This window comes from Rhineura floridana, chromosome 3, assembly GCF_030035675.1.
Source record: "Rhineura floridana isolate rRhiFlo1 chromosome 3, rRhiFlo1.hap2, whole genome shotgun sequence".
NCBI lineage: Eukaryota > Metazoa > Chordata > Lepidosauria > Squamata > Rhineuridae > Rhineura > Rhineura floridana.
The window spans coordinates 123633051-123651700 of NC_084482.1; the positions used below are offsets into that span (position 1 = coordinate 123633051).

The 18650-nt window shown below is 39.5% G+C and overlaps 1 protein-coding gene and 1 pseudogene across 4 annotated transcripts in view; one reads left to right on the forward strand and one right to left on the reverse strand.

Annotated features, from left to right (window-relative positions):
• The window catches only part of KDM3B (lysine demethylase 3B), a 51037-nt gene extending 35645 nt beyond the window's left edge, over positions 1–15392 (forward strand). For all 4 annotated transcript variants that reach the window (XM_061617705.1, XM_061617706.1, XM_061617707.1 and 1 more), the window contains exons 15-24: positions 810–1066; positions 3602–3868; positions 5423–5594; positions 6334–6424; positions 6532–6662; positions 8399–8518; positions 9284–9423; positions 9750–9926; positions 13239–13373; positions 14163–15392. In XM_061617705.1, coding sequence (XP_061473689.1) covers positions 810–1066; positions 3602–3868; positions 5423–5594; positions 6334–6424; positions 6532–6662; positions 8399–8518; positions 9284–9423; positions 9750–9926; positions 13239–13373; positions 14163–14243 — 1571 coding nt within the window. In that variant the 3' untranslated portion in view covers positions 14244–15392. The remainder of the gene's footprint in view (positions 1–809; positions 1067–3601; positions 3869–5422; positions 5595–6333; positions 6425–6531; positions 6663–8398; positions 8519–9283; positions 9424–9749; positions 9927–13238; positions 13374–14162) is intronic.
• LOC133382708 (5S ribosomal RNA) lies at positions 7317–7434 on the reverse strand (annotated as a pseudogene).
• Positions 15393–18650: the final 3258 nt, after the last annotated feature.

Sequence of the window (18650 nt, forward strand, 5' to 3'; positions counted from 1 at the left end):
GTAGCTGCCTTGCTGTACAAGGTAACAGAGCTTACTTGAAGAGTGTGTATGGTGTGTGTGTGTTCGTTCCCCTAGCCTGGCCATTTTTCTGTTATAATGGCCTGTGGGGGAGGCACCTTGCACTGCTCCTCAGCCAAGGTGGACACTATGTCCTAGAGTGAGGAGGAAGCCAGTTCCCAGGTACGTAAACCCCTTGACACACTAGAGTCTGTGGTGGCCGCCATCTTGGACTTCCTGCCTGAAATGGTTTCCCAACTCCCTTCCACACGAGAGGGGGAGAGGGAGGCCCTCACTCTATCTACAGGGGGAAAGTGCAGCAAAACCCACTATTTTGAGAGCTCATCTACTTCAGCAGTCATTCTAGCCTGGCCATGATGCAGAAGGCAGGGGCTTCCCTGGCCAAGCGCTGGGCCTGTGCTCATAAAAAGAAGAGCACTAAGCACTCCACGGCTTACTTCACTTCCCAGTATTCCTCTTCTTCCTCTTCCTCTCCTTGTTCCTCAGACTCTGGCACAGAATTGCAATTGAAGAATGCCCAAAGATACATATTACTATTTCTGCAGTCTTTGCTTGGTTTTCTTCTTTATCTCACACTTGCCATCTTTTTCTAATTACAACTGCTAATTTGGCTTGCTTGTTCTGTACTCAAAAATCTTGTATTGGTAATTACCAATAAGTTTTAAACTTACAAAATGCCCTGTTACAATTAATTATAGCCTTGCATCCCACCTGTAAGATTGCCAAGTTACTGCCATTGGCATGTTCTTTTTTAAAAAAATCCTATGATCCCTGTCTTGCTTGTTTTACAGAAGCAGGATCACTGAGGTCAGTGCTCAATAAAGAATCTCAGTCACCTTTTGGATTGGATTCCTTCAACACCAATGCAAAGGCCTCCCCATTAACTCCAAAGCTGTTTAATAGTCTCTTATTGGGCCCAGTGGCCTCAAGCAACAAGACAGAAGGTTCCAGTCTTCGTGATTTGCTTAATACTGGGCCTGGGAAGCTGCCTCAGGCCTCACTTGATACAGGAATCCCCTTTCCTCCTGTCTTTTCTGGAGCTTCCACTGTAAGTATTGTTGTTGTGTGTTTTTTTAAAAGATGCATAAATTATTGGCATTGTCAGGGTTTTTTTGTGGTCAGGTGGTAGAATTTGTATGTTAACTAAAATATGGCACTAATATGCAGTCTAATTTTAAAAAAATAATTATATAAGAATGATTACCTCATTTTTTCTAATGCATATGAATTGCCCAAATCAGCTTACAGTGGTTAAAATCACAACATTAAAATAAAACAATATCAGACAAAGCTACAACAAAGAAGTCACAGCAGATAAAACACCATCTAGATAAAACATCCACCTGTGAGGCTAAAAAGACTTCCAAAGCATACATTTAAAAGGGTTCACTAATCAGCAGAATACAACTAGAAAAGGAGACACAAATTTCAAAGAACAAGGTGTTCAGTAATATTGATGTGGCTACTGTAGACCATGTGTCTTGTTCCAGCCAGCAAATATACTTCCACCATAGATGGAGCACAGAGGAGAGTCTGTCTACTTGATTTTAATGAGCAGAGGCAGTAGTATGGGAGGGGGCAGCCCATCAGAGATCTTAAACCCAAGCCATTTAAAACTTTAAAGATAATTACCAACACATTGAGTTGTGCCTGGAAACAGAGTATAGCAGCCATTATAGGAATCTCATGATAGGTGTAATGCAGTCCCATAGGTGAGCACCCCTTGAAATATTTGCCACTACATTCTGGTCTAACTGAAGTTTCCAAAGACTTTTCAAAGGTAGCTCCATATGGAGTTTGTAGCAGTAATCTAATCTAGCTCTGACTAAAGGTATTTGTTAACTAGTGAGCACTGATCACCTCAGGTCAGGGGTAGCTAGTGAACTAGCCTAAGCTGGGCAGTGGTACTCCTGGCTACTGCCACCACCTGAGCATCCAGGTGCAAGGCTAAATCCAGGAGCAACCCAAGACTATGAACCTAATTCTTCAGACAAAGTACTATTACAATCAAAACAGGCTAAAGTCCTGTTGCAGATTCCATCTTCTTTCTCTGTTGTATCTGGATTAAGCTTCATTTTATTAGTGATGATGTATAGACCTGTAGTTTTACTGGAAAAAAAATAGAAATGGTGTTTCCTCCTACCTTCGCTGCTGGTTTGTTCATCAGAAAATATGTGACAGGTGGTAATAAACACTGTAATATATGACCATCTGTGTAATATTGCCTACATGTATGGAGGGGAGAGGTTATGAAGAAAACATTCATAAACCTTGCCACAAGCCAAGCTACTTCCAGAAGGATAGACTGCTTAACAGGAACACATTAAATGTGAAAAGAAAGCCATGTGATATAATGTAAGTTCATCTCCCCATCAGGGTGATGATGGGAGACCTCTGTGAACTGCTAGAAGAAATTATCTGGTGATTTGGATGATGTTATCAATATACTGATAACATGCATCTATATTTCCCTTTTCATCTAATATCAAGGAAGCTGCTGATGTTTTGAATGTGTGCCTGGAGGCATTAACGGACTGTTGAGGGCTTAAGGGTCTTCAATTTCAATAGACCGAATGTTTAAAAATGCAGAGATTTCACTCCAGATCTCCTTCCCCCATCACCTATGTGTAGTGGTCAAGAATTTCCGGGATGGAAGAAAGAAAGAAATTAAACTTTTACTGTTCTGGAGGCAGGGATGGATAGTTCTGAAATTACTAGGCACATGTTAACTAGTAGGTGGTGGGTTCTTTCATTAGGGTAAGAATTCCAGAATCTTCTCTTCTGTCGAGCATAAAGAGAATTTCTTTTTTAGGTTACTCCCGCCCCCGATCCCATAGAGACCTGCAGAAGCCGAAACCTGTACATCTTCTGATAGAATTGACAGGCCTTTTTTGTTTGGGTGGGCTGTCCATAGCCTGGCTTGAGCTGGCACTGAGAAATACTTAGTTTGCATTTATTCATGTTGAGGTTCATTGGCATTTTTGATACCATGTTCTAAAATGTTTGTTGTTAAGCTGCTTTCAACCCTCGCTGGGCTGTTGGAATAGGGTGTGGTTATAAGCAAGAGGGAATAGGAAGGTTTGTGAATATAAAATAGATGTAGTGAAAACTGCCGTAAGAGAAAACAACATGAGACATAGGGGAGGGGAAGTGAAAATAATTACATTGGGAAAGCCAATCAAAATCTTACTTCATTGCCATGAAATAAAGGCATTTGATTGTTTCCAAATGTCAGTCTGAATAGAACTTAGTTAGATTCAACCCATTGTATATTCAGCTTTCAAGAGTTTCATGAGCTTGGCAGACAGCAGCATGAGTATATTCTCAAACTAGTAGGCGCTAAGCATGTTTCAAAAGAATTATATAGGACACAATCTGGTCTGGAGTAGGAGAGCAGATACTGAACTTTTTCAAGAAGATATTTGTTTAGGCTTCTCGTTTTTCTTTTTTTTTAGCCACCGTAGCATGTTATTTTTTCTAGTAGGTGTTCAGTTGATTAAAAGATCAGAGTCTGTGGCAAAGGAAGTATACTTTCATAATTTATCACAAGATTTAGGTTGCTATGTGTATTTGTATCTTCTAGGGTGCTAAGAGTAAAGCCAGTTTGCCCAATTTCCTTGATCATATTATTGCCTCAGTGGTGGAAAATAAGAAGACATCTGATGCCGCCAAGCGAGCAAGGAATTTGGCTGATACACAGAAAGAAGTGAAAGAAATGGTAATGGGATTAAATGTGCTGGATCCACACACTTCCCATTCTTGGCTCTGTGACGGAAGGCTTTTGTGTCTTCATGACCCCAGCAATAAAAACAACTGGAAGATCTTCCGGGAGTGTTGGAAACAGGGTCAGGTAAGTAAAAACGTTAGCCTGGACATTTTCTCTGTCAGGTTATACTGTCCTTAAAGCAGACTTGCAGCTGTGTAAGGATTATTATGTTGGTGCAGACTTTGTTACTAGTTTAAGGTTCAAAGTAAAAACACAATTAACTACATTGGTCTGTGTATGATACAAGCACCGAAATTCATACCTGCAATAGACCTCAGTACCCTGAGAACCCCAGGATTCAGTTAAATTAAAGCAGCCAATTTCTGGCTCTTATGGCTGGAACATTAGGCTGTCTAGTAAATGGGTAATAACTAATGAACTTTCAGAACTTGGCAGGCTGGGTTGTCAAATGTTAGCCATAGGTTTATTGATTCATTAGATCTACCCAGAGTATGACTTAGCTGGAAACCACCCATGCACATTTGTTTAATTTGCATAAATTTATAAAGGCTGAGAACAGCTTTTCTTAGCATAGATGGATGTTTGTTTAATACATATATAAATATACACAACATACCAAATATCAGAAATACACAATATATAAATATAACAGATAATAGTCTTAATAAAATGTTACCGTCAAGGGGTACTACCTACTTAGCTTGCATTCACATTATTTTTGTTTTAATATTGCTCAAATGTTTCTTTTGCCTACTTTCATGTAAATGAACAAATTCTGTTACATTTATCATTGAGGCTATATATGATATTTTATTAATCTATTCCTTTAATGTTGGAATGCTGGATGGCCTCTGTTTGGTAGCTATTAAGTATTTTTGCTTCCTGCTAATTTCAAACACTCCCACCTTAGGACTCCTTTAAGGCAACCAAGTAGAATATACACAAGATTAGTAGGTATGGAATATCCATTCATTTTGTTTGTCTGAGTTACAACCTTCTCCCAGAAACTCTTGATTTACCAACATTTATCTATTTATTTATTTATTAGATTTATTAGTCGCCCATCTGGCTGGTTGTCCAGCCACTCTGGGCGACGTACAGAATAAAAACAAACAAATACATTAAAACATTAAAATCTCAACAATATAAAAAACCTAACCCACCCCAAAAGCCTGTCTGAAGAGCCAGGTCTTCAAGGCCCGACGGAAGCTCATCATAGCGGGGCGTGACGGAGATCGTTTGGGAGGGAATTCCACAGAGTGGGAGCCACAATAGAAAAAGCCCTTTCTATCTCTTAGACCAGAAACTTTTAACTGAAACCATGTTGGTTTTTCACTTGCATTTTAACTACCAGTTCAGCCACTGTTATTAATTGACCTTTCTTTATTATGTCAACAAAGGTTGTGATTTTAGTACTGGACCAGAAGTTGGACTTTTATATGCTACATGCAGGAGTAAAAGCAAGCACACTACACATGGTGGCATATCAAATTCTGTGTATATATGCAGCACTCTTGCTTTGGGCTTTGAGCTGGAATATGCTATAGTTATGCTAACCAATGTTTATTAATCTATGCTTTATGTAATTTAGATGAATCGGGGCCTGGATTTATCTGAATAGTTTATACTTTCTGAGAATTGGCCTATTGGAATAATCCCATATCTATCTTTCCACAGCCTGTTCTAGTTTCTGGTGTTCATAAGAAGCTGAAGCCTGAACTCTGGAAACCAGAGGCTTTTAGTCAAGAATTTGGAGACCAGGATGTAGATCTGGTCAATTGTAGAAACTGTGCTATAATCTCAGATGTGAAAGTACGAGACTTCTGGGATGGCTTCGAAGTAATTTCTAGTAAGTGCTACCTGCTGTTGATATTACTTGTGAAAAGTTATTAATTACATCAGTGTGGGGAATGTTTCACTATCACAGAACAAATAATTAAATCATTAGTTTATTCCCAAGCAATTTAATGTTAACAGGCTTGAATGTTTTTTTAAGTTTACTTGCTAGGGACAGTGAGTGAGAATCAGTTTTCGTCTTCTGTTCTGTGTGCTTCTTTCTGTTAACACATTCCTCTTTGACATTTTAGTTGCTAAGGTAAGAAATAGTAAATTGAAATTTGTCATAGGCTCCAGTAAAAAATCTTAAATCTGTTCCTTTCATTAATATTTATGAGGGTCATTTCATGAGTTTAATCATTCTTATAAGCTGGTTGTTATACTCAATGAAAGTAAACCATAAAATATTCCTATAAATAATAAATTCATTTAAAAATAATTGTTCACATTTTCCCCTGTCCTCCTTCTCTGTGCAGCATAAAAAAGGTTACATCTGCTTTTCGTCACAACAACTGTGTCATACTTTAGTTTAGGAGATGTAAATTTGCCCAAGGCCATCCTATCAATATCATAGTTGAACAGGAGATTTAAACCCAAATCTTCCAGGTTTGCTGTGCCATACTGACTGATGTTGTAGAGTTAGGTTGTCATTCTCCCCCCCGCCCCGGCAAAGAAATTCTGTAGATTTCAAAGGAGAGGCAACTGATAGTAAGAGAATAACGTATAAGCCAAGTGAAACTACTTCTTTGCAGAGCGTCTGAGAGCCGATGACGGACAGCCTATGGTACTGAAGCTAAAAGATTGGCCTCCAGGAGAAGATTTTAGAGACATGATGCCTACAAGGTAAGATCCCTTGTTATCCTGGGTCTGTGACTAAGATTTTTTTGGTGTTCTGACATTGTATTCCTGTACCCAGTACCAGTGTTTAACATGGTACTTGCCATTTTCAGGTTTGAAGACCTAATGGAGAACCTTCCTCTCCCAGAATACACTAAGAGGGATGGAAGACTGAATCTGGCATCTAGGTTACCAAGTTACTTTGTACGACCTGATCTGGGTCCCAAAATGTACAATGCATATGGTATGTATACCGGGCGAGCTTGATTTTGTTCCATAGTTTCTAGTATGAAGGTATAGAGAGTGAGAGGTCAACATGTTGGAATGGATTATTAGCTATGTTAGTCTTTAAAAAAAACATTTGCTTATACATTTTTTAATTTAAAAATCATAAGTATCATTTTATAAAAAGCCATAGATACTTGTTTAGTAGCTTTTGATTAACAGAACTAGACAATTTTGTCAGACTCAAAGGAAACTTTGTAAGATGAAATTATGCTGTGTTTATCAGATAAGAGAAAGGTCAAGGACCTATGTTCTCCACACTGAAAAGCAGATGAGTTTGTACACTAGTTTATGTCTCTGTATTAGATTACATCCATGTACTCTTAGCCAGCAGAGTCTCTTCTGGTGGTAAAAGGGCTGTTTTCATCTGCTAATTCCAACAAGAGAAGCTCCCTGAGACTTGCTGTGATCAGTTTGGAAGATATTTTGCTGATAAAATCACTCACATTTGCTCCAACTTGGACTCCAGTGCTGGTGTAGATCTGGGTTGTTGTTGTTATATGCCTTCAAGTTGATTATGACTTATGGCAACCCTGTGAATCTTTTTTGGATATATTCATAGGGTTTTCATGGTAAGAGGTATTCAGAGGTGATTTACCATTGCCATCCTCTAAGCCTATGGCACCAGTATTCCCAGGTGGTCTCCCATCCAAGTACTAATCAGGCCTGACCCTGCTTAGCTTCCGAGATCAAACAAGATTGGGCGTGTTCAGGGTAGTATGGCCGTAGATGTAGATCTGGGTAGGCTATCTAAAAGCATCTAGCTGTTGAGTTTTGATAGATTTCAACCACTGTTGCCCAAAGAAGTGGACATGATTTTTCAGAGATCAAAGATCCACTATGTGTTCCCACGACTCTTGTCCATCTCAGCTGGTGAAATTTGTGTGCCCTAGGTTAAATAAGCTCTTGACATCTATAGTAAATAGATCATAGGGAAATGATCTATTTCCTTAAGGGGCTGAAGGAAACGCTGATTTTCCATTGTGGAAACATGTTTATCTGCCTCTCTGTTGCATTCTGTTGGCTTAGTAAAACCTGACATTTTTAAAAAGTCCTTGTGGCTGGCTGAAGGTGATCGGCCCTGGATTTTTCTTTTTGCTGATGTTATTAGGACACTTTAGTGATTTTTAATACACATTTTTAGAATTAAAATACTTTTTTTCCTAAGTTGTATGCTGCTCAAGTGTACTAGTGAATGTGTTAAAAATGTTTAATAAACTGCTTTTCTTGAGTTGAAGCAGGGGGCCGTTTTATCAGTTTGTACTGAGTGATGCATTTACAAAGAGATATGGAGTTTACACCTTGTATCTGGCTCCTTTTTTAGTTATAAACATATAGGTAGAGTGAAACAACTTTGTTACTTTTGCTAAATTGTAAAACTAGGAATTTCCTTTATGTAAATTTTGACTTAAGAACATCTTCAGCAGTTCTTTTTTTTACTCTTAATACATTGTTTAATTTTATTTTATACTGAATCATCCTTCTACAAGCTTTTCTTACCATTGTTTTAAACACGTATAATCAGCAGAGAGATTATGATTCTTTGCTACTGTGGCATTATTATGGTAAAGAGTGAGTATGCCAGGCATGATGATAAGCATTTGAATGTTGCATAATAGAAAGCACTCCTTACATATCTGTAACAAGTAGGGTCTAGCTTGTTGTCATGGTATGTCATCTTTGCTGCTTTTGTAGGGCTGATAACCGCAGAAGACAGAAGAGTTGGTACAACCAATCTACATTTGGATGTGTCAGATGCTGTTAACGTCATGGTGTATGTTGGAATTCCCATTGGGGAAGGTGCTCATGATGATGGTAAATTTTCTTCTAAGATGAATTTTTCAGGGAATAACTAACTTTTGAATCTCTCCCTAAATATGCAAAAGATTACTTAGGAACAATGAAACAAAATGTAATGAAATGAAATTGTGTAGACCTCATATAAGTAATCTTTTGCTCTTTCCACATTGGTAGTTACACATAAGAATCAGGAGTAATGATTGACAAAAAAAAACCCAGTTCAAGCTGCAAGCTAGAATGCCTGCTCATGAGTTCCTTATGATACTTGTCCAGTCATCATGAGGAGTATTATAATAAGCAGGGCCCTCCTTTGAGGCACTAACTACACAAGGACAAAACTTGGATGTGGAGTCCTACTTGCAAGTGAGTCCTTATCACCTGTTGAGTCCTTATTACCTGGGTACAAATGCCACCAGTTTGTGGTGTTTCTTGGGATATATATTTGTGAGAAACAGATAATGTAAACATACTCTTTGACTTCAGGCATACATAAGCAGCTTTGTGGGGTTGAACTGATATTCTGTTGGGAAAAAAATAACAAGTTTAGTCATTGCTTTCTCCAAAATATTACTAAAGGTAATGTGATTTGGCCCTTTCCAATTTCCTAATTCTACTGTAGAATAAAAGTGAGATAACTTTTCTTAGATTTTTTCAGTTGGTTAATGATTTCATATGACTCTTGCTCAGCGCTTCCTTGAAGTCTTTTGATTAGAATAAAATAGTTCATTGCATTTGGCACATTACAGTAAAAAGCCATGTAACTTTTGGTGTGAATTTCAGAGGTGCTGAAAACCATTGATGAGGGAGATGCTGATGATGTTACAAAACAGCGAATCCATGAAGCAAAGGAGAAGCCTGGGGCACTATGGCACATCTATGCAGCTAAGGATGCTGAGAAGATCAGGGAACTTCTTCGCAAGGTATCATGGTTGGATGTTTCAGCAAAGGGAGTTCAGTAAGATTTTGCATAGAATTCTATACTTGCTGAGAACCTTAAAACTTGTGTCCCAGTATTTTCATTGGACTGCCGTAAAACACTTGTTGAAGAGTGGAATGTAAATAAATAATAGTACTTGCTATAAGATTTGGATTTTCTTCTGTCATACCTGCTATTGCCATAAAGCCCACCAAGGCAAAGCTAAGAATTTCATCATGAAATAACTTGGAGAGGGAGGTTGTTTGCTGAAGACAAATTCAGAAGAAATCTAGGAGTAGACATAATTAAACTCTGATTTCTTTGCATTAGGTTGGTGAAGAACAAGGGCAAGAAAATCCTCCAGATCATGACCCAATCCATGACCAAAGCTGGTACCTGGACCAGACCTTACGTAAGCGTCTGTATGAGGAATATGGAGTACAAGGCTGGGCAATAGTGCAGTTCCTAGGAGATGCTGTATTTATTCCTGCAGGGGCCCCTCACCAGGTGAGTGTGCAGTGCTCGGTCCCTAAGGAGTGGAATAAAAACTTAAGGGCATTGTAAAAAAAAAAAAGTGTTCATGGAGTGTGTCAAAAACAGAACTGGATTTTCAGAAATAGTGTATAGTTGGATAGTCTGGCTTTCTGGAACTTTTTGTACTGCATTTTTTTTAAAAGCAACTTTAGAGCACTGAAAACATATGGACTGTGCTTGGTGAATTTCCTGAATCTGAAATAAGGACTAAGAGGAACTCTAGTTGTTAGAAGGGTCAGGTTTCAATACCTTACTGTAGAATTCTGTGTCTACTATTCCTGAGCTTCAATCTCTGTATATTTTCTCATAATTTTCTTCCGATTCTTGAAGGGGGGGATCCAAATTCCTTGAATGCTGAAAGCAGAATAAATAATGAAAAATAAAATACCAATAAATGCACTTAGTATGTCGACTAGAGTCTGAATTCATTATCTGGGATTCTTAGCTACAGCAGTAAAATTGTTGTTTGTATTGGGGGATTCTGGGTACTACTGTGGTTATTTGATTCAAGCAAGGATTCAGAACCTTTGGGGTGCCTAGCACCCAGGTGTAGGCCAATAATTGATTTATGTTCAAATTAAATCTGTTCCCTCATCCCAGGGTACAGGCTCTGGAGCTTGTCTGGTTGCTGTCCCCTTTTGTGACTCCTACAGCAGGGGTGGGGACCTGTAGCCCTCTGGATGTTGTTCGGCTCCCAACTCCCATTAGCCTCAGCCAGCATAACCACTGGTCAGGGATCATGCAGTCACTGTAATTATATACTGCCTTTCTGCCAAGGTACCCAAGGCAGTTTACAATTTCTAAATACCAAAACAAATAAACGAGCTAACACGTCAAAGATACTTTCTCATTCCAGAGTTGACAATTTCTAATCAGAAAAAAAATGCTCCAGAGCTAAGTCCCAATTCCTTCATATTGTAAAGCAAGTCCCAGCAGAGGTTGGGAGTGGGGTGGGGACTTGCCTCAGTCGGGGTGGGGGAGCAAATGAACGAGACAAAAGCAGAAGGAATTAAAAAAAAAAAACAGTTGAAAAGAAGAAGGAACACACAATGAGGCTTAAAGGAGAAAAATAGTTGGAGCTATTAGAGAAGTGACAACCTGGCTGAAAGGCAGGAAATGGTCTGGGAAGTATTGTGAGACTTCCGGCTTCCTCAACAATCTGTTCCTGCATTTCCTGCCTGCAGTTGATAGATAGCAGTAGAGCCCATCTGATAGGGCTGTCCTTCATGGAGAAAAACAAGGTCAAGAAAAAAGGGGGGCAAGCAGTCTGGTGTCAGTGGGCAGCTGCCAAGACCATAGCACCTTGTGAGGACTTGCCACTGCCCATGTTAGCAGAGATTGGGCAAGCAAAAGAGGGTGGTTGCTCCTCTGCAGGCAGGCAAGCATGCAACAATGGAAAGGAGTAGCACATCTCTTTCTGCACAACACGGTGGGACCCAGTCTGAGGCATTGCCTGCCCAAGAGAATGTGGAAATGGCAGCAGGCACACTTTATTGTAGCTGTCTCCACTGCTTAGTCAGGTGAGAAAGTAGCAGAGGTGGGTTCAAGGAATTACCCACTTCTTCTGCTTGCTCATCTGCCTTCCTCTGGGTGGTACCCAATCCTGTCTGCAACACCGAGCACAGAAGTGCATCCCTCATTTCTTGAATCTGCCTACCCCAACAGAGTTGAGTCCCTACACCCCAGGGTACAGTATCGGCACCACCCCATCCACAAGCACCATGACCATGGGACATTCTCTTATTAGAAGAAAAGGAACGGGAGAGATGGGAGCAAAAGACAGAGAATACAAAATGAAAGTGATTTTAAAAAAAGATGGAGACAGGAAAGAAGGAGGCAAGAAGGGAACACAGAGGAGGGAGAAAGGAAGATGTAGGTAACTTGCAAACAATGAAAAATTAATAGGATGGGCTCTCACCTCACCAAAATTTCTTATGGGAGTTGTAGTCCAGAAACATATGGAAGGTTGTAGGTTCCCAATTCCTGCTTTATGCTAAATTCTGAGTACCCTATAAGCAGAAGAATATGATATAAATATATTAAATAATAAATAATTACAACTTTATTTACAGTGCCATTCTCTTTGCAGATTTTATCACGGGCATAACACACAGGTGTCTTCTAAAGTCATGATAAACTGTCAGTGTACGCATTGTAACAGGTTTAATTCGATCACATTTTAAGCACCTCTATGGTTGCCAGTTGTTTGAGGAGGCAGATACATGGCAGACATCGGCCTTGTGTGGATAACCCGAGATATCCACAAGGAGGGGTGTAGCCCCTCTTTTTCCTTCATTTTGCAGAACACAGGAGTGAAACTATAGTTTCCTGTTCATTTGAACTGGGAAAACTGGCTCATGCAAGGCAGCCCCACTGTTTTTCTGTAGCCTCCCTACCAATGCCATGTTATTGCAGTGGATCTCTTGATCCTCAGGAGCAGCTGTTGGAGGAGCAGGGGGTGGGAGCCAGAAAGGCCTATTCCATGACAGGGATTTGCTCAATTTTCCCTGCATCCAACCTGCGGTTACCAGGTTCAGAGCAAGTCAGGATCTTAAACAACAGTTTGAAATCTTGATTTGTTCTGAACCTGGTTACCATAGTTTTTTGGATTGGATGAAAAAAGGAACTATCTTGCCATTTGGCCATTATTCTAGGGCCAGTGAAAAATTGGATTGTCATGCCCTCTCTTTCAACATTTCCTGAATTATTTGACACTTAAAAATTTGGGTTTTTTTAAAATTATTTGTTGTAGACATGGCTTATGGTTTGCTACTTCTCTCTTCTGCTCAGCACAATAAGGCCTTGACATTTGTCTATCCCATTCCCAAATTTTCTTACCTGATTCTGAATCTAGCACAGGTTTTTTTTAGCAATCTGTATCGTCTTTGTGAAGAACCATTTTTCTTCACTCTTGTTTTCTAGGTTTTCTTGATCTTTGCCATTACTGACATTTTGGTCTTCCTTAAAAAGAATTAACTAAAGCCTCATCACTTCTTAAAACATAAAGCAACCCTAGAGAAAATAAGCACACATTTCCTACGCAATCTGGTCTGTATTGATGAAAAAATGGCTCTTTTACTCACAGTGGGAGTTTATTATTTTAATAGAAGGCAATTTGGAAAACTTACCTGAAACAGCTGACCTTTTGTCAAATGTGTGGTCATAAATACATTGAAATAGCATTTAACTACCTTATTTATACTGTAGAAAGCAGTATTGGATATATGCTGGATTGCTGAGTTTTGAGCTTTATCTGCTACCCAGTTCTATTGCTTATTTTTTCAGGTTCATAATTTGTATAGCTGCATTAAAGTAGCAGAAGATTTTGTATCTCCAGAACATGTGAAACACTGTTTCCGCCTGACCCAGGAGTTCAGGCACCTGTCTAACACTCACACAAACCATGAAGACAAACTGCAGGTAAGCTACAGTTATTTTTGTGGAACAATCTCTTAAGGCCTATATCAGATTTGGCAGAAAGTACTTGCAGAGATACCTATGATTAAATTTAACTAAAGGATGATCTCACAGTAAAGGAAGATAGCGGGTGTTCACGTCAGCTAAATGACCTTCTTGCCTCCTCTCTTTCAATCTTGTTTCAGAATAGTATATCAAGTGGGTTGGGCCCAGTTAAATGCAAGTGGAACTCCACTCATGCATTAGAGCTTTCCTAGTTCCTCACTATAGCTCCCTGCAACCCCAAAAAGCCGCTGGGGGTTGAGGGATGTGCTGAAATGGCATGGGATGAGTCACAAGTGAGGCTGCCTTGCATGAATTTGGGGAGGCTGCCTTGTGTGAGCGGAAGTGTTTTTCCACTTAGTTAGAGAGGTGGTGGGCTCTCCAACATTGGAGGCATTCAAGAGGTAGCTGGACAGCCATCTGTCAGGAATGCTTTGATTTGGATTCCTGCATTGAGCAGGGGGTTGGACTTGATGGCATTATAGGCCTCTTCTAACTCTACTATTCTATGATTCCACTAGCACACTATACCTTCAGATCCAAGCCAACATAAACCAATATCAAAAGTTTAGCCTCCAAGAAAAGATAATTATTGCTGCCTTTTAATGGCTGGCTATGTAAAATGTGTACCTGTTTTGCAATTCATGAATACAGTGAATTAATATTTAAGAAACTCTGACTTGTATTAATATAACAGATGGAGACCACTGTTCAGTAATTTTCAGTGTATTCATTTTCTTCTGTTTACAGGTAAAGAACATTATCTACCATGCAGTGAAAGATGCTGTTGGCACACTAAAAGCTCATGAGTCCAAACTGGCTAGGTCTTAGAAATTGGTGATTCCACCCCCCTCCCCCTGGAGTCATTTTTTTTGCTCACAGTGTAGAAGGGGAGTGCACATGCTCGCCTCCACAGGAGCCAGAGGCTTCTCACTAAGAGATGCCATGGCATTCATTACACTCTCCAGCCACTGTCTTCTATGCTGCCTCAATACTAAGGAATCTAAAGGAAGGTCACTATAACATACAGAGTTCCTGTCTAATGAAAGGTGTTGTGTCCCTTTCCTGTGGCCTTTTGCAAATTTAAATTGTATGGAAACCATGTGGTGTTCCTGCATATTATGAATAGAGTGTGAACCTTTTTCATGCTTAGTTAGTCTTTCCGAGAAGTTAGAAAGAATGATGTGGAGATGAACATTCTGTTGCAGACTTAAGTAGCTAGCTCTGAATGAGTGCGATCACCAGGAACTCAGCTGCAGAAACAGGTCCTCCTGAGGCTGACACAGGCCAAGGAAAAAAGATAAACTGTTCTTCATGCTCCCTTTTAACAGTTCTCTGTACACTATAGAAATGCAGAAACACGGAGAGAAATTACTTTCTCCCTGACAGCTCCAGGATTAAAAATTGTGTATTAGTGAAAAACTAGGTTTGTAGTGAAACAGTATTTCATGGAAGTAGATATTTTTAGAATTTGAAATACCACAACTGTTCCTGGATTACAAGGAAAGGCACATTGTGTTTAGTCTTCCTTTCAGTAAAACCTTTCAAGAAATGATTCTTAGAAAATAAATCCAGAATAGCACAATTGGCCAGAGGAGAGCTAGAAGAAATTGACTCCCAACACCAGTTTCCACAGAGGTAGGGGGGAAAGAACTTTTATGTTTTGGAGATGTTGTACATCTCTCCCTAAACTGGCAAAACAGGTAATAGTTCACCAGTTGTCAGTTCTGGATGGGACTTCTACTTCCCAGAACTAATTTTCAGTATCAGCTTTGTCCAGAAATATTTTCAGTAAAATGTTCCTGCTTGATAGAGTTGTATTCAGAATTGTCACCATTGAACTGATGGATTCCATTGTTTGACTGTACATTGGGACTATATCTACCTTCTATCCAGCTGTACTGTAGTGCCACCTGCAGGCCTGTTAATATGTTCATGGTTATTTCATTTTTTAAAAAATAAAAGTCATTTACTGTAGAATCGTCTTTAAACCTATACTGTATCTGTGCAAGAGGCATTATGGGTGGGGGCTGCAGAAGTAGCTTTGCTTCTGAACTACTCTCTTCCCTGAGAGCTGATTCATGCATATATCGTGGAGAGGCAACTGCAAGGTTTGGTGCACCATTTCTTTTCAATATCTGATAATACAGTCCTTTTTTTCAGAGGGAGGCAAAACTGCAAAGTCATTTCAGCAACCGGCCAGTCAAGCAGTTATGATCTAGTCAGGTGTATTTATTTCTCTTCCTACATATATGACCTGGTTGAACTTGACCCATGAAGCACTTTGGCTCTTCACCGGCTTCACCCTAACATGATAAACCCTGTAAGAGTTGCTGTGAGAGAACAAAAAGGCCCTAGCTGTAGTGACTTAGAAGAAATCGGGATGCAGCAAAATTTGTTCTTCCATCTATTTATATCATTCAACCTGGGATAAACTCCACATTCTTACTCTGATTAATTTATCTGAATTGCAAAGCCCCTTTAAAATGCCTTCAGTTTTGCCTTCAGCTACCAGCAAAATATTCTTGATCCACTTACAGCTATAAATCTGTTGGTATTCTCACTTGAACTCGCTTGGCCTCATGCAGCCAGTAACTTTTACAGTACTCTTTGTCTTGTGTCCCAGGGGTGATGCTCAAATTTCTAAAAATATTTAAGCAAGTGCTGTGACTCCATGAGACTACTTCAAGTAATTTTCAACATAAGTAATTTATCCCTTAAATTGGTAAATTTGAAATCTAGGTAACTTAAGATTTCAGCAATTAGTTTGAATATTTATTCTTGCACATTAAGAGATAGTCATTAAATATTTAAAATGCTCATTCATAATTTGCTCTAACACCCATGGTAATATACAAACAAAAGTTGTATAGTTACGCAAGTGCTTTATTTTGGCTTTCTAAATTTGAAAACAGTTGATGTGACTAAGCAATTAAATCAGAGTAGACACATTAAAATGAACTAACCAATGTTAGGCCTTATCATAGTGGACCCACTGACATGAATAGACATGACTAATTTAGGACCATTAATTTCAGTGGGACTATTTTGAGTATAACTCAGTTGGATTCAACCCAATGTGTCTACTTCAAATTAGGATGGAGAAATCTCAATTTCAGTTTCTCATTTTTCCATTCTTCTGCATCAGTTTGCAACTTTTATTTCAAAAAGTCCTCACAGAAATTCATAATTTTAATGCAATTTTACCTATTATGCACATTTTTGCAAGCAATTTTCCCTAGTGTCATTTTGTATGCTATTTTAACTAATAAATGCATTTTTGTGCACACTTTCCCCTAATATATACATTTTTGGTTGGGGAACTGCATTGCAAAATCTGGGGAAATGTGAATTTTGAAGGATTGCTGTATTTCAGTTTGTGTATTTTGGGAAGTGCCAACCAAGTAAGTTTGCATTAAAATGTGAACTGAACCAAATTTCTCCTACATATCCAGGTTTGGCCAGTTGGAGCAAATCTTGTGCTCCCATATGTGTGGAGCTCAGTTGGTGCAAGGCCAGATTCATTGCCATGACAGGCTGGGTAGCCACACCATATCCATTGAGTGACTGAGCAGTAAAATAGCCATGCCCAGAACACTGCTCCCCCATCAACACATGTACACTGTTTCCTCAGCAATTCAAGTACTTCAGCACTGACCATAGAACAGCAGCTGAAATTCCTCAAAATATATTTCAGTCTGTCAACATGCTCTTAAAATAAGAACATAAGAGCCTGTTGCATCAGATCAAGGGCCCATTTTCTTCAGCATCCTGATCTCACGGTGGCCAGCCTGTGCCTATCTAAAGCCCACAACCTGGACATGAGCACAATAGCACACTCTGGTTCATGATCCCCAGCAACTGGTATTCAGACATGTGCCTCTGATACAGAAGATAATATAGCCACCATGATTAGTAGCCATTTATTAGCCTCACCTGCCCAGGGGGTTCCTGCTGGGAGGAAGGGCAGGATATAAATTAAATAATAAAATGTTGCTGTACTAGTTTTGGTGGATGATCTTAGTGGTATTTTCTGTTGGTTCCAGTTATTCCACCACCACCTCTCCCAAAAGCAGGATAATCCTATAAAACAACAGTTAATGCCTTATTGCATTCTGGCTTCCAAGCTAAATATCTTATTGTGGCTCTTACGTATGAATGACATTTAGATATCAAATGATTTGTTGCATTAAGAATCAGTGACTAGAAAAAGCGAGGTTGGTATAGTCTACCTCCAGGCTTTAAATGCATATCAATTAATACCAAAATTAATATAGAAAAGCAAAATAATGTGAGTGTGCACAGGTAATGAAGATAAATAAACAGTGCTTAATAGGAGCTAGACTTCAACTGCAACGTGAGTGACCAGTGGACACTACTGAATTTTCATACATTCTATAGTTTCGCAATCACAGCAAGGGTCTTTTCCAGGAATAACTACTTTTCTTAAAGGGACTGGCAGAACTGTAGCCCCATGACACACGTGAAAGAATATAAGAGGGTGCATGCAGGCCGTCAGGAAAATAACACAACTGTTGCCAATATGGCGTTCAAGTACCCTAAATCAACTAAGGAAGATCAAAATATGGCTATGGAGGCTGAAGATAGCTGGTTTGCATCACAAATTGCCTCGCTTCAAGTGGACCTTCTGCAGCAATGGGATACTGAATTCAAATCCCTAGAGCAGCCTTTCCCAACCAGTGTGCCTCCAGATGTTGTTGGACCACAACTCCCATCAGCCTCAGCCAGCTTTGACAATGGTCAGGAAAGATGGAAATTGTGGTCCAACAATATCTAGAGGCACACTGGTTGGGAAAGGCTGCCCTAGAGGATAAATTAACCATCCTTGCTGGATGAGGGGATGAGCTAAGACAGCAGGCGAGGTCTTAGATATTGGGATACAACACAGAAACCCTTAAACACCTCATAAAAAGCCAGAGGGACCTGCAAAATCGCTTGGATGATCAAGAACATTGGGGAAGACAATGAAACCTGAGGGTCTGTGGCCTGAAAGAGACTATATCCCCAGAGGACATGATACAGGTCTTAATAGACTGGTGAAAAGAGGCCTTCCCTGATCTGGGCCTAAACTTCAAAGATATAGAAGTTTAGGACCCAAAGCTGAAGATAATGCCCCAACACAAGATGTAGTGGTGCCTTTTCATAACTGAAAAAAAAAAGGCTTCAATGAAAACTCTCCAAGCTAAAGACAAATTGGAATATGAAGGACAACGAATT